Genomic DNA, 14478 nt, shown 5'->3' with positions numbered 1-14478 from the left:
ATGTTATAGGTCGAATATTTCACGCAGATCTAAATTTGTTTAATTTCCGATAATAATAATAATAAGATAATAATAACAATATAATAATAATAATAATGTATAATTTCAGACCTTTTATTGTAAAATTTTAAATTACATGTCATATGACTATATAATTTGCAATTATGTAATATTTATTGGATTCTGTGTTTTCATTATAAGAAATTATTACTGATTAAACTTTAAACTTTTTAAAACATGAACTGAGTTTTATTATTAAGTAAAAAAATGTTTAAAAGAGTGTACATATTTATTTAATTTCAGTAAAAAAAAAAAAAAAACTTATTTGAAATTACATAAGTAATTCGTGACATTTTTTAACTTACTAGTTAAGTTTAAAACCAATGATTAACATAATGGATTTTTTTTTAAAATAAATTTTATCTTGTTCTCATAAGTAATTTTAATCTTTCAAAAGATTGAAATAAATTATATTTAAAATACATATAACTTATTCTTTTAATAAATTTTTAAATAATTTGTTTCAATAAAGTAATTAAAATATTATAGATTTCAAAACTATTTTAATAAAGCAATTTAATTTATCTTTCATGTTAAACTTACATTTTAAAAATATTTGGATGGCCAGGTTATATCCAGTTTTGAGTTTAAGTTCATTTGAAACTATTCATATTGACTTTTAACTTAAGTTAACTTGTCTTTACTTTCGACTTGTGATGACTCATCTTGATCTTTAGCCTGAACCGACACGTCTAAACCTTCAATCCGAGCACACTTGTATCAATCTCCAGCCATGGTCAACACATATTAACCTTAAGCCTAAACTAATTGGTCTTGACCTTCAACCCGCCTAACTAATTTCAACCTTCGGTCTGACTGATTTGTATCGACCTTCGACCCATGCCAACTTTTTTCAACCTTTGGCATAGGCTAACTCAACTCGGTTTTCAATCCGGATTAACTCAGATATACCTTCACCCCAGGTTGACTTGTCTCAACCTCCGACCCGTATCAACTCATTTCGACTTTTGCCCCATACTAAAACGACTTGACCTTTGGTATAGACCGACTTGTCTCGACCTCTAGTTTGGGCTGACTAATCTCGTTCTTCGACTTAAGTCTACCCGACTTGACCTTCGACTTGTGCAAAATCGTCTTAATTTTTTGCTCGATTGCCTCATTTTGACCTTAGACTCAAACCAAATTGTCTTGACTTTCAATCTCAATTGACTTAAACTTACTTGTCTCGACATTCGGCCTATCTAAATTAGTTCGACCTTCAGGGTAGGTTGATTAATTTTAACCTTGGCCTAGGGCGAACTAGTTTGATTTTCGCCGTGGTTGAATCTACTTGACCTTCAAGTCAATTTTACTAAATTTTCGCCATGTGCTAAATCACCTTAACATTTGTCCTGTATCAAATTGGTTTGACCTTTTTCTTACGATGACTTGACTCAACTTTAAGTTTAACCTATTCATTTTAATCTTTATCCAATCAACTCATCTCAACCCTTCTTAGTGAAATAAAAATAAAAATAAAAGGAATATATATATATATATATATATATATATTTGTATTTTATAAGATATTTAAAACTATTCATTTGAAATATATTCCAATTTTTTTATTATTTTTCAATTAATATCAAATTATTTTAACTAAACAAATTATTTTAACATAAATTTATTTAAATCAAATTATCTTATCCAAACATAATATTAATATTTAATTAGTCTGTTTTTACTATATGGATGCATTATTTTATCAGAATACTCAATCTTTGATGTGAAGTTTTCAAGAGACTAAAAATATGATTGTCCCAAAAAAGATATCATGAAACATGGAGTACAATTTTGTTGGAATTTTTAGGACTTTTGAAAATATGAGAGATATATGTGATATGTTATACGGAAAAACATGTTTTAATATTTTATTGATATACCCTATACATAGAGCAAAATATAACAAATATCAAATATAAAATATTTAGAATATCTCACTCCTGATATAAAATAATAACTAATTTTTAAAACTGAAACAAATGTCTAAAACTGAAATATTTTCTAAAAACTAATTTAAATAAAAAAAGATATTAAGTAATATTCTCGATAAATTCTTATAAAATTTTATATAAATTATGTTGTCCAAAGTATTTTTATGAATTTTTGTTGAGAAGGATTTCTGTAAACTTATTTAAAATCCAAAAGCTGTTAACTTACTAATCTATGCTATAGATTAACATTAATATTTTTCAGCAAAAATTATTTAATTATTAATCAATTAATTTAGTTTGGTCACGTTATTAGCTATGTTAATCAGTGAAATGAAATATTCATGTTGATGGATATTTGTATAACTTGTACACTTTAAATATTCAATTGGGTGACCTAACTTTACCGTCTTTTCATTTTCAAAGATGCTTATCTGAAATTTATAGACTTTAGATAAGGTCAATGACACCTTTCATCGTTTCATCTCAATGATTAAAAGACTATTTAAATTATGGTAGTTTTGATGAGTTTCAAAGTGGTATTAGGTTGAAATTTATATAATTTTAAAGATTAATTCGTGTTAATATAAAATCATAATATAATAACTAATATTTTACAATATCTAATATTATATTTAGGCTGATTCTGTTTTTTTTTTTGGAATATATTTAATCAAACATTTTAATTTTTTATTGTTTGTAATAGCTTTGTAGATGTTTATTCCAAAAGCACATCCACTTATTCATTTGTAATAATAAAAATCCAGAAATTCATTTATAATAAAAAAAATCCAGAAAGTAATAATAATATTATTAAAATAACTACAAATAATTAATTTTACGTTATTGCAACTTTCATTTGTTTTCATAATTATTGTTTATTTTCAAGTGATATATATTGTCAACTCTTGTTTATTTTAAGAAATATTGTAATTTGAGTATATTGATGTTGTATTTAAAGTTTTACCCATTATATTAATCATGTATTTTAATATTAACAAACACAATCAGAAAGTATAGTTTTTTATATAGAAGAACAAACAATTCATAAAATATTTAATCAGAAATACCTAAATTTATTATAATTTAATATAACAATAAAATATATAATAACAATAATATGTCAAGTAATTACTAATAAACAATATTAATAAAATAATTTCATATGACACTAGTAATAAATTAATAATAATATTAAATAAAAAATAACAATGTGTTATACTATTTCATATGACACTAGTATTTGATTATTATTTTCTTTAGCCTCTTTAATTTTAAAATTCCATATAATTCAATAATTCAGTATTACACTTTCGAATGCATTTATTTCTCATTCTGTGTTATACTCATCAAATGTCACCACCTCGATTAATAATTAAATGTCAGGGTGATCGCATGTAATGAATTAGAATTGAGAAAATATAATGAAAATAATATGAAAAAGAAAGTAAAATAATAATGATACTATTTGATAAAATACCAAATGAAAGCAAGTTAACCATTGGAGAATAGAAAAAGTTACAACATAGAGTTCTGATATGTGTTGCAATAACCGGTTCACAGAAAGTTAAAACCTCCCTATGACCATTCTCTCCCTCTTTTTTTCTCACCGCTTTGGTAAACTCTCTTTCTCTGTTCTCCTTTGCCTCTTCCTTTCTCTCTCTGGACAAATCCCAAACAAAGCGTGTGTGTTTGTGTGAGAGAAGAATTTCGATTTGGATGTTAGACTGAGCAAAAGCGTGACAAAATCACCACCGCGGAACTGTTCTCAGATCTCTCACTTGCGGCAACGAACTCCAAAACCCTACCGAACACTCAATTTAGATTCTCATCCATGGGGCAGAAGTCTCTGATCTACGCGTTCGTGTCTCGTGGAACGGTGATTCTCGCGGAGTACACTGAATTCAGCGGAAACTTCAACTCCATCGCCTTCCAGTGTCTTCAGAAGCTTCCTGCCACTAACAACAAGTTCACCTACAACTGCGACGCTCACACCTTCAATTACCTCGTCGACAATGGCTACAGTATGTTATTTTTCTGTGTTTTTGTTTCCTTTCAGTTTTTGTGATGATGTTCTTCGTGATTGTTGCCTGTGCTGAATGTTATTCTAGATCGTTTGGTGAAACTGGTTTGTGTTGATGCGTGTGCGTAAAAATTGGGAACAGGCCGAGAGACACGCGGATTATATTCATTAGGTGCTGCTTTAGGAATGTGTTTTGTAGTTATTAGGGGAATGAAATGGTTATTCAGCTTAGATGTTTTTCCTGTGTGAATAACGGTTGTGGTGGTCTCAAATATAGTTGAATTAGGGAGTGCTTTGGTTTTGCAGATGTCGGGCCTAGAATTGTGAATATTTGTGGATTTTCTGTTTTTGTTTTTGGAGGATTACTGTGGGAAATCACTCATTTTCATCAGTAGTGTGTTGAGTTCGAAATCCCTCCGGCCAAAACTCTTTTCTGTTATCACTCACATTCTTATCTGTTTTTACACAATCTTTTTGACGCAATGGTAGTTGACATAGTTGCAGCCAACCGATCCAAATTCTGCACGCCATTCCTCTGTTGTGCTTGTTATCTGTAACACGATCACGATCCAGTTTCCACGCTGGTATTTGCCATTCCTCCGTTGTGCTTGTTATCTGTAACACGATCCAGTGTCCACGCTGGTATTTTTTCCTCACGGTCTCACGCAAGTGTTGTCTACAGTCTTCCGTTTTTCTGCTGTGGCGTCGCAAAACCCTTTTTTTTTATTTATTTTTTTGAGTTTACTTCAAGTTATGTAATTTCATTCCTAGGATTACATTCCTTTGGGCCAACATGCCTGCTTATTTTTAAATAAACGTGTTTGGTTGATAACTAAAGTTCGTGGGACTATTTTTTTTTTTATATTCCTTGGAATGATTAAAATGTGTTTGGTTCATATTATATTTTCTTGGGAATGTATGTTAAAATTATAAAATTTCCCCTGATGCTAATTTATTAATATAATGCATAAACATAAAAATAAGATAAATATCATTAAAGGTTTTATAACAATATTTGTCATAATATTTGTCTTTATAAATTGTTATAGTTTGGTGTAAATTATCATTAAGGGTTTTTATAACAATTAACTCTTGAATTTTGTTCTCCATTGCATATTAAAAGAGTTTATATCGGCATTCAGAAGCCAACCAAGATACAGGAAACACATCTTCTAGTTATAATTTATAATAATAATACCTGGGTATATAATGTATTATATTTTTGGTATAATATTAAAACGGATTTGGATACTCTCTTACTTTATGTTATTGAGAGGTCTTGTTTAAGAAACACTAACCATTTACTATGTTTAATTTTCACTTAATCCACTGTTGAAATAAAAACCAATTTATGAAAGAAGATTGGGTAGCATGCGTGCCTTGTTTAGTGAGTTTGTTAGTTTTTATTTCAACGGTATATATTAAGTAGTAACCATAATAAATGGTTAAAATTTATTAAATAGGACCGCTCCCATTAACAATAATCAGGGGAGTATCCAAATTCTTTAAAATGCATACAAAATGGTTTAATATATTGTTAAGTAACACATGATGTGACAAGCTGACGTAGTTCCATAAGTCTAGGGATACTCAACACATGAAGCAGTGAAAACAATCCCACTTTAAAAAAGTAGATTTGTAATTCCATTCTTCAGGTAATTATTTTGTAAGAAGTGTTTTCTACTTCTGTCTTATAGAATCCTAAGGATTATTCGAAATTAAAAATAACAATATAATTATTGAATTGTTCTCAAGACTATAATTTATCTTAAATTTTTGTTTCAAGCATCTGCATATGTGAAGTAAAATTATTTAATTTTTATAAAAGATTCAGAATGGCTGTCATCCAATTATCCATTATCTTACTATTGTCTTTGGAGGTTCTGGCCACAAATCTCTGTTATCTAAGATTGATAATCATGCTGTGTTTCTGTTTTTTGGGATTTCTTTTTGTAGTTTTATTAGCTGATATTGCTTTGCATAGATGAAGCTTAAAAAGTTTGGTAGTTCTGAAATGTCATACTTTTGGAATTTTGTAGCATATTCTATTGTTGCTGATGAATCAATTGGAAGGCAAGTGCCCATGGCTTTTTTAGAGCGTGTCAAAGATGATTTTGTGTCAAAATATGGTGGAGGAAGGGCCGCCACAGCTCCTGCGAACAGCCTTAACAAGGAATTTGGGTATTATGTTTCTGTTCTAAGCTTTTAAAGTATATGGCAGTGGATTTATATTGTTGTTTTAGCTAATGTGTTAAAGTTTCTGCCCAGGCCAAAGTTGAAGGAACATATGCAGTACTGTGTTGATCATCCCGAAGAGGTCAACAAACTTGCGAAGGTGAAAGCTCAGGTTTCTGAAGTTAAAGGTGTCATGATGGAGAATATTGAAAAGGTACACATGAACTACTTAATTGCACTAATTTAAGATGGTAGTAAACTGAAGAGATCGGTGGGTACAAAAATAATTTTTTCCAATCAATAAAAATTACGGTGAATGTTTAAATTCCTAGAATAAATAAGACAACAACATTGAGTGGATCTCTGCAAAACTGAACACGAGAGTATTTTGTATGAAGTTCATGGATTGTGCTTGTGAAGCATTGATATTTGTTCGGATCAAGCTTAGGCAAATTGGATACTGATCTGACATAATTGTATGTAGAAATTGTCTTTATTACATTTGGGATCTGAAAGTGATTATCAAATCTTCTTCTCCCTTAAACAGTAATTTTTTGTATATGTGACATACAACTAGAAAGAAACTGAGGTTGTTTATTGTAATCTTCAAGTAGCTAGGTTTCATAATTGGCAAAAAGAGGCCAAGGCAGGGTAGTTCGAACATTAATCGGAAACCAATAAGTTCTCCATTTTCATTTTTATGTTGAAACCCTTTCCCATGTTTTCTGTCTGCTGTCTAGCTTTTATAATCTGTAATGGTTTTAATAGGCTGAGCCCTGCTACAATAAAATAAGGTTTACAAGAAAGCATTTATAAAACTGAGTGCTGTCTTGCAAGAAGACTGATATAAGGCTGTGTTTTGATAGAGAATAAAAGTGGTAGATGACGTTAGGATAAAAGAAAATGCAATCTTGTCTAATTGTTGGATTGTGTAAAAGGCTTATGGTCAAGTGAGTTCCGGTTCTTCATTTAGAAGAAAAAAGTTGGTTGCTATTGAGCTGTGGGGAGTTAGGTAAGGGACCTTTCCACCTACTTGTCTCCTCAGTAGTAAGCCATAAGTTTTTAACAGCTGTTGATACTTGACAGGAATCAAGGGTATTAGAGTAGGTTGAGAGAAGATAATGTTGTCTTTCAATTTGCTAATGGTCACCACTGACCAGTCTTTGTTAGAGGAGCAGTTTTACTTTGAATGTTCAGTCTGTCCATCAGATCTTTGAGGTCAGCTAGAAGTAATGAGGCTAATTTAATTATTTTAAAGACCAAAAATTGGGAAAGGAAAATGATAGAAAGTGCGAGAAAACTATGAGAAAATAAGGCGAGAACTCATATATTTATGTGAAACATGTAACTACTGAGTAGTCCTGTATAGAACCTAATTAGGCAGATAACCTTGCTCTAACTTATTGTATTCCAATGCAGACTGTAGCAGAACATGACAGTAGACATATCTATAGTAGCTGTAAAAAACTATCGGAAAATTAGTTACTTATTTACGACAATGGTGCAGTTTTGGTTTTATTATATGTAAATGGGTACTTTTGGAAAAATTACAAGAATGCGTAAGTTGTGAAGGGATGACTTTAAAAAATTTAAAAATTTATTCACAATTAAATTTGAAAAATTAAATCATCTCAAATACAAATCACAAATATACATTAAATATATTTTTAAAATGTAATCAGAAATTAAAAAAAAAAAGAGAGAGAAATAGCCCCAGGGGCATGATTTCAACGAAAAAATCTTAACGTCTATGTTTGCACGAATTCAACCCAAACAACAAAAGAAATGTAAACACACTGAAAATCTTTTTAAGCACGTCTTCAGTTTTGACAAAAAAAAACTTTCAAGCTAAAGTTGTGAGCACAACTTCATAAAAAAATCTCGTGACTTCTATTTTAAAGTAATCTTTTTAAGCACGCCTTCAGCTTTGACCAAAAAAAAAAAATTTCAAGCCAAAGTTGTGCTTCCAAGCACAACTTAGTAATAAAAAAAATCTCGTGACTTCTTTTTTAAAGTCGTCCCTTGCCTCCCTACTTACCCATTCTTGTAATTTTTTTTTTCCAAGTACCCATTTGCATAAAATCAAACCAAAACTGCACCATTTTCATAAATAAGCTAAAATTAGTTAAAAGATGTACGGAGCATTGAGATAGATACATACAGTGCCTTATGCATTAGCAGGCTAAATTACTTAATAGCAGGTGTTATAGTGATACCTATTTCTCTGATAATCCATAGTTAATACTGTAGCGACATGTCATGGCACCTAGTGCAGCAGTAGTTCCGTCGTATCATGTTTTTGCACTGTGTGTAGTGGCAGGGGTCGTGCCTTCATGGTCACCCCTCTAAGCTGGACTGAAAAGCCTATTTTGTGCAAACATATGGTTATTCTAGCTCCATTCTGTGGACTTTCTCAATCTTTTTTGCATTTAATGATTTTGAAGCTAGAAATCCTGGTTCATTCAAAGAAAATTAGGCTTTCTACCTGTTTTTTAAATTCTGGCAAATACCTTTCAATTGTCAGGCAGCCAAATCTGGGCGTTTCTCTCATTTTTTTTTCAGTCAATTCTAGCCACCCAGTACTTCTCTGTTCAGTTCCTTGTGGTATGTGTCTCTGCTCTGTTCATTGTGTTACTTGACACAAATCTTAACCTGTTTGACAAAAGTAGCTCTAGTTGTCTGATTTCTTTGTTCTATGTTACTCGATTACTTGTCCGGCATTTATTGCTCACCATTAGCCTTGGCCTAAATGAAGTATTTTGATGACACTTTTTAATTTCAATTCTAATTATTTCTAGGCTTGGACAATGTTGTCCAGTCCAGCTCCCTGTTGCATTTATCCATGTCTTAATTTATTTGTTTTCCTATTATAATATAAATTTTATGCATTGTATTCATTGCCTTTTGTGTATATTTCCATCCTGTTTACTGCGGCCATACTTTAGGTTTTGAAGTTTTTTTTTTCTAATGAGTTTTGAGCATTATTGTGCTTATTTGCATTGTATTAAGACTATTTGCTATATTTTGAGTATGGCCAGCTTTTAAATGGCTGCTCTGCACTGCTCTATGGATTGACAACTATGATTTGAATTTTGATGCTCATATTTTGCTTCTCTCGTTATCGAATTGTATTGTGGTCCCTTACTTGTGTGTTTCTTTGAAATTGCAATCGTAAGCCTATTTCATTTTGGGATCAGGTGGTTCGCAATATTTGAATTCTTTGACAATCGGAAGGGTTCTTTCCTTCTATTCCTGGGGCAGTTGGATTAATTTTAAGTTTTTTTTTTTTCTCATACCCCATTATTACCTTTTGCTATTATATTGTGATGTAAGTGACTTTAAGGTCTGATCCTGGTGGTTAGAAAAGAAATACCGCTATTTGGGGGTTTACTGAAAACCTAAAAATACGGCGTGTGTGAAGTACTAGTAAAATAGTTTTGGGTACCCATATTATGCGATGCATAAATTCAAACAAATTTTAACTATTGCAACCGCAGAAGTAAGATTATCACAACTAAGATGCAATAAAAGCATTTGAAATTTCAAAGAAAGCCAAGATAAATTTACCTTATATACGCTAAAGCTAACGTACTCCAGTTCCAAAGCGCTCCTTCCCAAATGTATAGGGGGAGGTGTCATTGTACGCAGCTTTCCTCTTGTATTCTCTGACTTCATCATCATAAATTCACTGGTCGCAGTTGCTTGTTCATTTCATGTTCCTTGTTGTATCTTCTCTTTGAATCTTAGCAGAAGCTTTCTGCAGAAATGTATATATTAAAATGGGTTTGACATACATGAGCGGTCATCTTTTCTATTTATTTTACTAATATAAGCCATTTTATTTCTGATGTTTATATCTTAACTATTTAATATTCTCTCTTTTTTTGTTGTTTAGCGGGATGCCGGCCTATCTCATTTTTTTGTATGTCTTTTTTATTTATTTTAATAATGGATACCACTTTATTTCTGATGTTTCTATATAACCATTTTAATGTTCTCTCTTTTTCCGTTGTTTAACCGGCAAATTTCGATGCCGGCCTATCTCATTTTTGTTTGATATGCTTGTGCACTGTGATTTTCAAAATTATATCTTTCCTAGGACTACTGCACCTTGTCAACCTGTGTTTAAAATGTTCGTTATTATCAACCTATGCCAAGACAACATTATTGCAGTTGTACTTATTGATAGAAGAAAATTGACTTTCCAATTTTTGTCTGGCCTTTTAATATAATTGGATCAATAAGACTGATATATAAGGGCATTTGATCAAATTATACTGACATTTATAATTTAATGTAGGTTCTGGACAGGGGTGAAAAAATAGAGCTTCTTGTGGATAAGACAGAGAACCTTCATAACCAGGTTAGTGTGTACTGTGTTTATGAAGTATGTATGTGAAAGGAGATTTATTTCTTTTTGTGGAGTAATCATCTCTTAAAGCGAATGCTAACTGTAGCATATTTCTAAATATTGAAAGGAGATTCCTCAGTTTTGGTGTCTTCATTGTTTCAGACTATCTAGTTACTTCCACTTTTATTTTTTAAAAAATGATTTGTATATATTCCACTTTCCGTTCTCTTCTCTCTCTCCACATGCCAAAAAATCAAAGAAAAGTCTCGAACCCTGATTTCTATATGCTTTCATTTTTTGTTTGGCTCTGATATGGATGTGGTTGTACAAATTTATGTTCTACCATTTTGAAGAAAAATATATTTTTTTCAGGCACAGGATTTCAGGACTTCTGGAACCAGAATCCGTCGAAAAATGTGGCTACAAAACATGAAGATAAAGCTAATTGTCCTGGGAATTTTGATAGCACTGATCCTTATAATAGTCCTATCTGTGTGTCATGGGTTCAATTGTGGGAAATAGGCACCATTCTCCGATGCCCTTTATCATGTTATTTCAAGCTTGAGATTATATGAGGAAAGATCCTAATGATGGCATGAGTTTGTATGTAATATAGTTATAGATATAGATAAAGGTCATATGTTGGTCGCTTTGTTCTACTTATAAATGCTTTGATCTACTTATAAATTGGGTTGTCGATTTGAAGTTCAGTTTCCATTTTATTCGGTCATCAATCATGTAAATGTGTTATTCGATCTTATTCTTTCTAATGATTCCATTTACACCATTTTGCATTATCGACCTTTTTATCTATTGAACCTGTGGCCTTCCAAGGTTACTATTTCCTTAGAAGTACACTTTTTAGCGAGAGTCTCGGATGGTAGTACCAAAGAAAATTGCTGACAGCAGAAATATATAAATTTTTTTCAGCATATACTAGTTTTATTTCATTGAAGACTTAAAACAGTTTTCACTTCTTCAAATGTCATGTTTTACTTTGACTCATGGTAGATTATTTTTGTTCTGGTGTTAGTCTCTGACATGGTAATTATGATGAGTCATCTATATATAAGCTTATATGTTTGTGACTTCTGGAAAAGTGCTAGTCGTGTAATCTCTTTGGTGCCGGAAATCTTCTTTACGCTAACAACGTTTAACACGTTAATAACATTTTTTAAACCACCGTTGTTTCTCTATTCATTCCAACTTTAACGTTGTGTTCGTATGCGCAGATTTTGTAAATATGCAGATTTGTGACGATGAAATTTTCACTTTTCTCATGTTCGCATAACAAGATTTGAACAGATTTAGAGATGTTCGCATAACAAGATTTGAACAGATTTAGAGCGATGTATTTGTGATTAAATAGTCAAATTTCATCCCTTCACAAACGAAAAGAATTGTAACGATTTCTACTAAATTTACTTTTATGACCTTATTAACATTCAATTACCATTGTGAAGAGTGCTCTCTCCTTGATAATTTTTTTTTCAATTTGTATGATAATAGTATTCTCAACTATATATATATATATATATATATATATATATATATATATATATATATAATAATAATAATAATAATAATAATAATAATAATAATAATAATTAATAATATTTATATATAATAATACTTATTACTAATATTTTTTATATAATAATTAAAATATTTTTATAAATATTATGATTAATATATTAATATATAAATTAATAATATACATATATAATAATTAATAATAATTAAAATATTGTTAAAAATATAATTATGTACATATAATTAATTTTATTATTCTTAATATATGTATATAATAATTAAAATATTAATAAATTTTAATATTTTTAACTGATTTATTAATTATTTTATTTTATTTTTATCATTAAAGGTATTTTGGTAAATTTCTAATTCTATCTATTTTTACAATTTATTTTATCTATCACATCAATTAAATCTTTCACTAACTTTCATAAGACTTATATCCAAATCTACACACTTTACTAAATTCACTCAAAAAAAATACAAAAATCCATCCACCTAAATCTACACAAATTTATCTCTACACTCTCTCCCAAATCCATTTTTATAAATGAACACAGTCTAAGAGAAGTCTTGGTCGGTGGTTCACAAGCCGTGGGAGGGGGTTGGGTTTCTCACAGGACATTTCTCGAAAACGCCTAATTGACAGCTTTCAATTAAAACTGCGTTTCAGTTTTTTTTTTTTTTTAGTGATAACTTAATTTTTAACTGTTTTACTTTTTCATCATACTTGCTAAGTTTTTTAATGTTTTAAATATTATAAAATGAAAAAAAGGAGTAAACAATTATATTTTCTGTAATCTTTAAATTTAAAAATCCTTAATAAGCAGTTTTATTGAAGAAGAACTATTAATGATGTTTAAGGAATTTCATGAAGAAGTTCCTAGTGGTGATGTTTGTGGTACTACTATTAGTGTATGCTTTGATATGAGAGAATGACCAGTGGGAAATATCCTGAACTCTAATAACCATTCACACTCATAGAGTAGAATGAGTTATGTGGTGAGAATGGCAGGAGGTCCTAGCCTTTAGACTTGTTCTTCGGTCATAGGCTTGAACAGGACTAACTCTGTGTGTGTGATTGGGTGATGACCCCTGGCTAGACTTTGTAGATTTTAGCAACCCTCACAGGTGCACACCTCTTATGTATCCTACATCAAAGGCATGTATCCGGATAATTAAGTTTAATGTCAACTGTTTGTGTGATTATAGACATAAATGTGTTTTCTAGTATATTTATAGTTTTTTGGCATGATATAAATATATCTATGAATATTTCTTTTATAAATTAGCTTACCTTGTTGTGTGTTTTGTACCTTCTTGTGTTGTTTGTCTCTTATGTTGTGATGATCACCTATTGGGTAGGAGCAGATGAAATTGCAGGTTTAGAGAGACACCTCTGAAGGACGAGGAGTTATCCGTTAGAGTTGTAGAAGGTATTGAAGAGTTTTAGTAAGTGATTAGTTTCTTATAGAGTTTGTTAGTTTAAGTTTAGGTGTATAGATGATATATTATTTTTATAATCCTATTTATTGTAAGACTGTATTAATATACTTTGTACATCAAATTATCTGTTTTGAATATTATAATAAAGGGTCTTATTTCATTAGTATTAAGCTGCGAGATGTTACGGTAAATGCCGAAGAAGTTTTCATGTAATTATCTATATAACTTAATCATATATAAGAAATATCTATATATTTTAATAATGTTTCTACTATCTGATCGTTCTACCTGTCATTATTGTCATGTATAACTTAGCTGAAACATATTTAAACTGTTGGAAGACAACAGAAAAAAAAAGTCTTTAGCATTGGATACACACTGCAAATGTCATAGTATATAATGTTGTAAGTGTGAAAAACAAGTGACCTTCCTTAGCGCAATTGGTCAAAGAGAATAGTCTGTCATAATAGCAAAGTTTTAGGGAAAAAATGTTATGAAACTTCTCACCATCAAACCATCTTCCTTTTTTTCTGCTGTGTGGTCTCACAACATTACTTTCTTCATCATTACAAACAACACTTTGAAAGAATTTTCATTTTAACAATTAAACTTAATTACTATGCTGGTGTTGGCCACTAGTTTTAAACAGATCGTATTCGATTAATATGAAATTGAACAAACTTTGGCTCCTGATAGAACAAAAATACACAAATTTGGGCAAAGTTTTATGATTAAATCAATAGTCTTCAGAAGAAAATTGGTAAAGTAAAATACACTTTACAAGCATATTATTGTTACATGTTGCTTCAGGGGTCAAATAGCCAAACTTTCAAACTCGTGCAATGTGTGTTGAAAAGTTCTATTTCTTTACAATTCAACAAAATTCTTAATGGCCCAAGTCTTTTATCTTAGTCAATAGGGCCCAAACAATTCAAACTTTTTTTTTTGTTATAATTTCT

The 14478-nt window shown here is 30.3% G+C and overlaps 1 protein-coding gene across 1 annotated transcript; it reads left to right on the top strand.

Moving 5' to 3' along the window:
• Positions 1 to 3565: 3565 nt before the first annotated feature.
• LOC114187942 (vesicle-associated membrane protein 721-like) lies at positions 3566 to 11250 on the top strand. Its single transcript, XM_028076377.2, has 5 exons — positions 3566 to 4015; positions 6054 to 6195; positions 6283 to 6403; positions 10490 to 10552; positions 10913 to 11250. Exons 1-5 carry the CDS (start codon positions 3826 to 3828, stop codon positions 11060 to 11062), a joined length of 666 nt encoding a protein of 221 aa, XP_027932178.1. The 5' UTR covers positions 3566 to 3825; the 3' UTR covers positions 11063 to 11250.
• Positions 11251 to 14478: the final 3228 nt, after the last annotated feature.

This window comes from Vigna unguiculata, chromosome 6, assembly GCF_037176805.1.
Source record: "Vigna unguiculata cultivar grain cowpea cultivar isolate G323 ecotype 2 chromosome 6, ASM3717680v1, whole genome shotgun sequence".
NCBI classification, from domain to species: Eukaryota; Viridiplantae; Streptophyta; class Magnoliopsida; order Fabales; family Fabaceae; genus Vigna; species Vigna unguiculata.
Note: the sequence above shows the minus strand (reverse complement) of the source record. Positions and strands in the feature narration are given on the sequence as shown.

What these genes read in the sequence shown, in the direction of transcription:
- LOC114187942 (XM_028076377.2), top strand. Translation starts at nt 3,826, where the DNA reads ATGGGGCAGAAGTCTCTGATCTACGCGTTCGTGTCTCGTGGAACGGTG. An exon ending in CCTCGTCGACAATGGCTACA is followed by an intron (nt 4,016 to 6,053) that starts GTATGTTATTTT and finishes GGAATTTTGTAG; the next exon opens with CATATTCTATTGTTGCTGAT. An exon ending in TGATGGAGAATATTGAAAAG is followed by an intron (nt 6,404 to 10,489) that starts GTACACATGAAC and finishes AATTTAATGTAG; the next exon opens with GTTCTGGACAGGGGTGAAAA.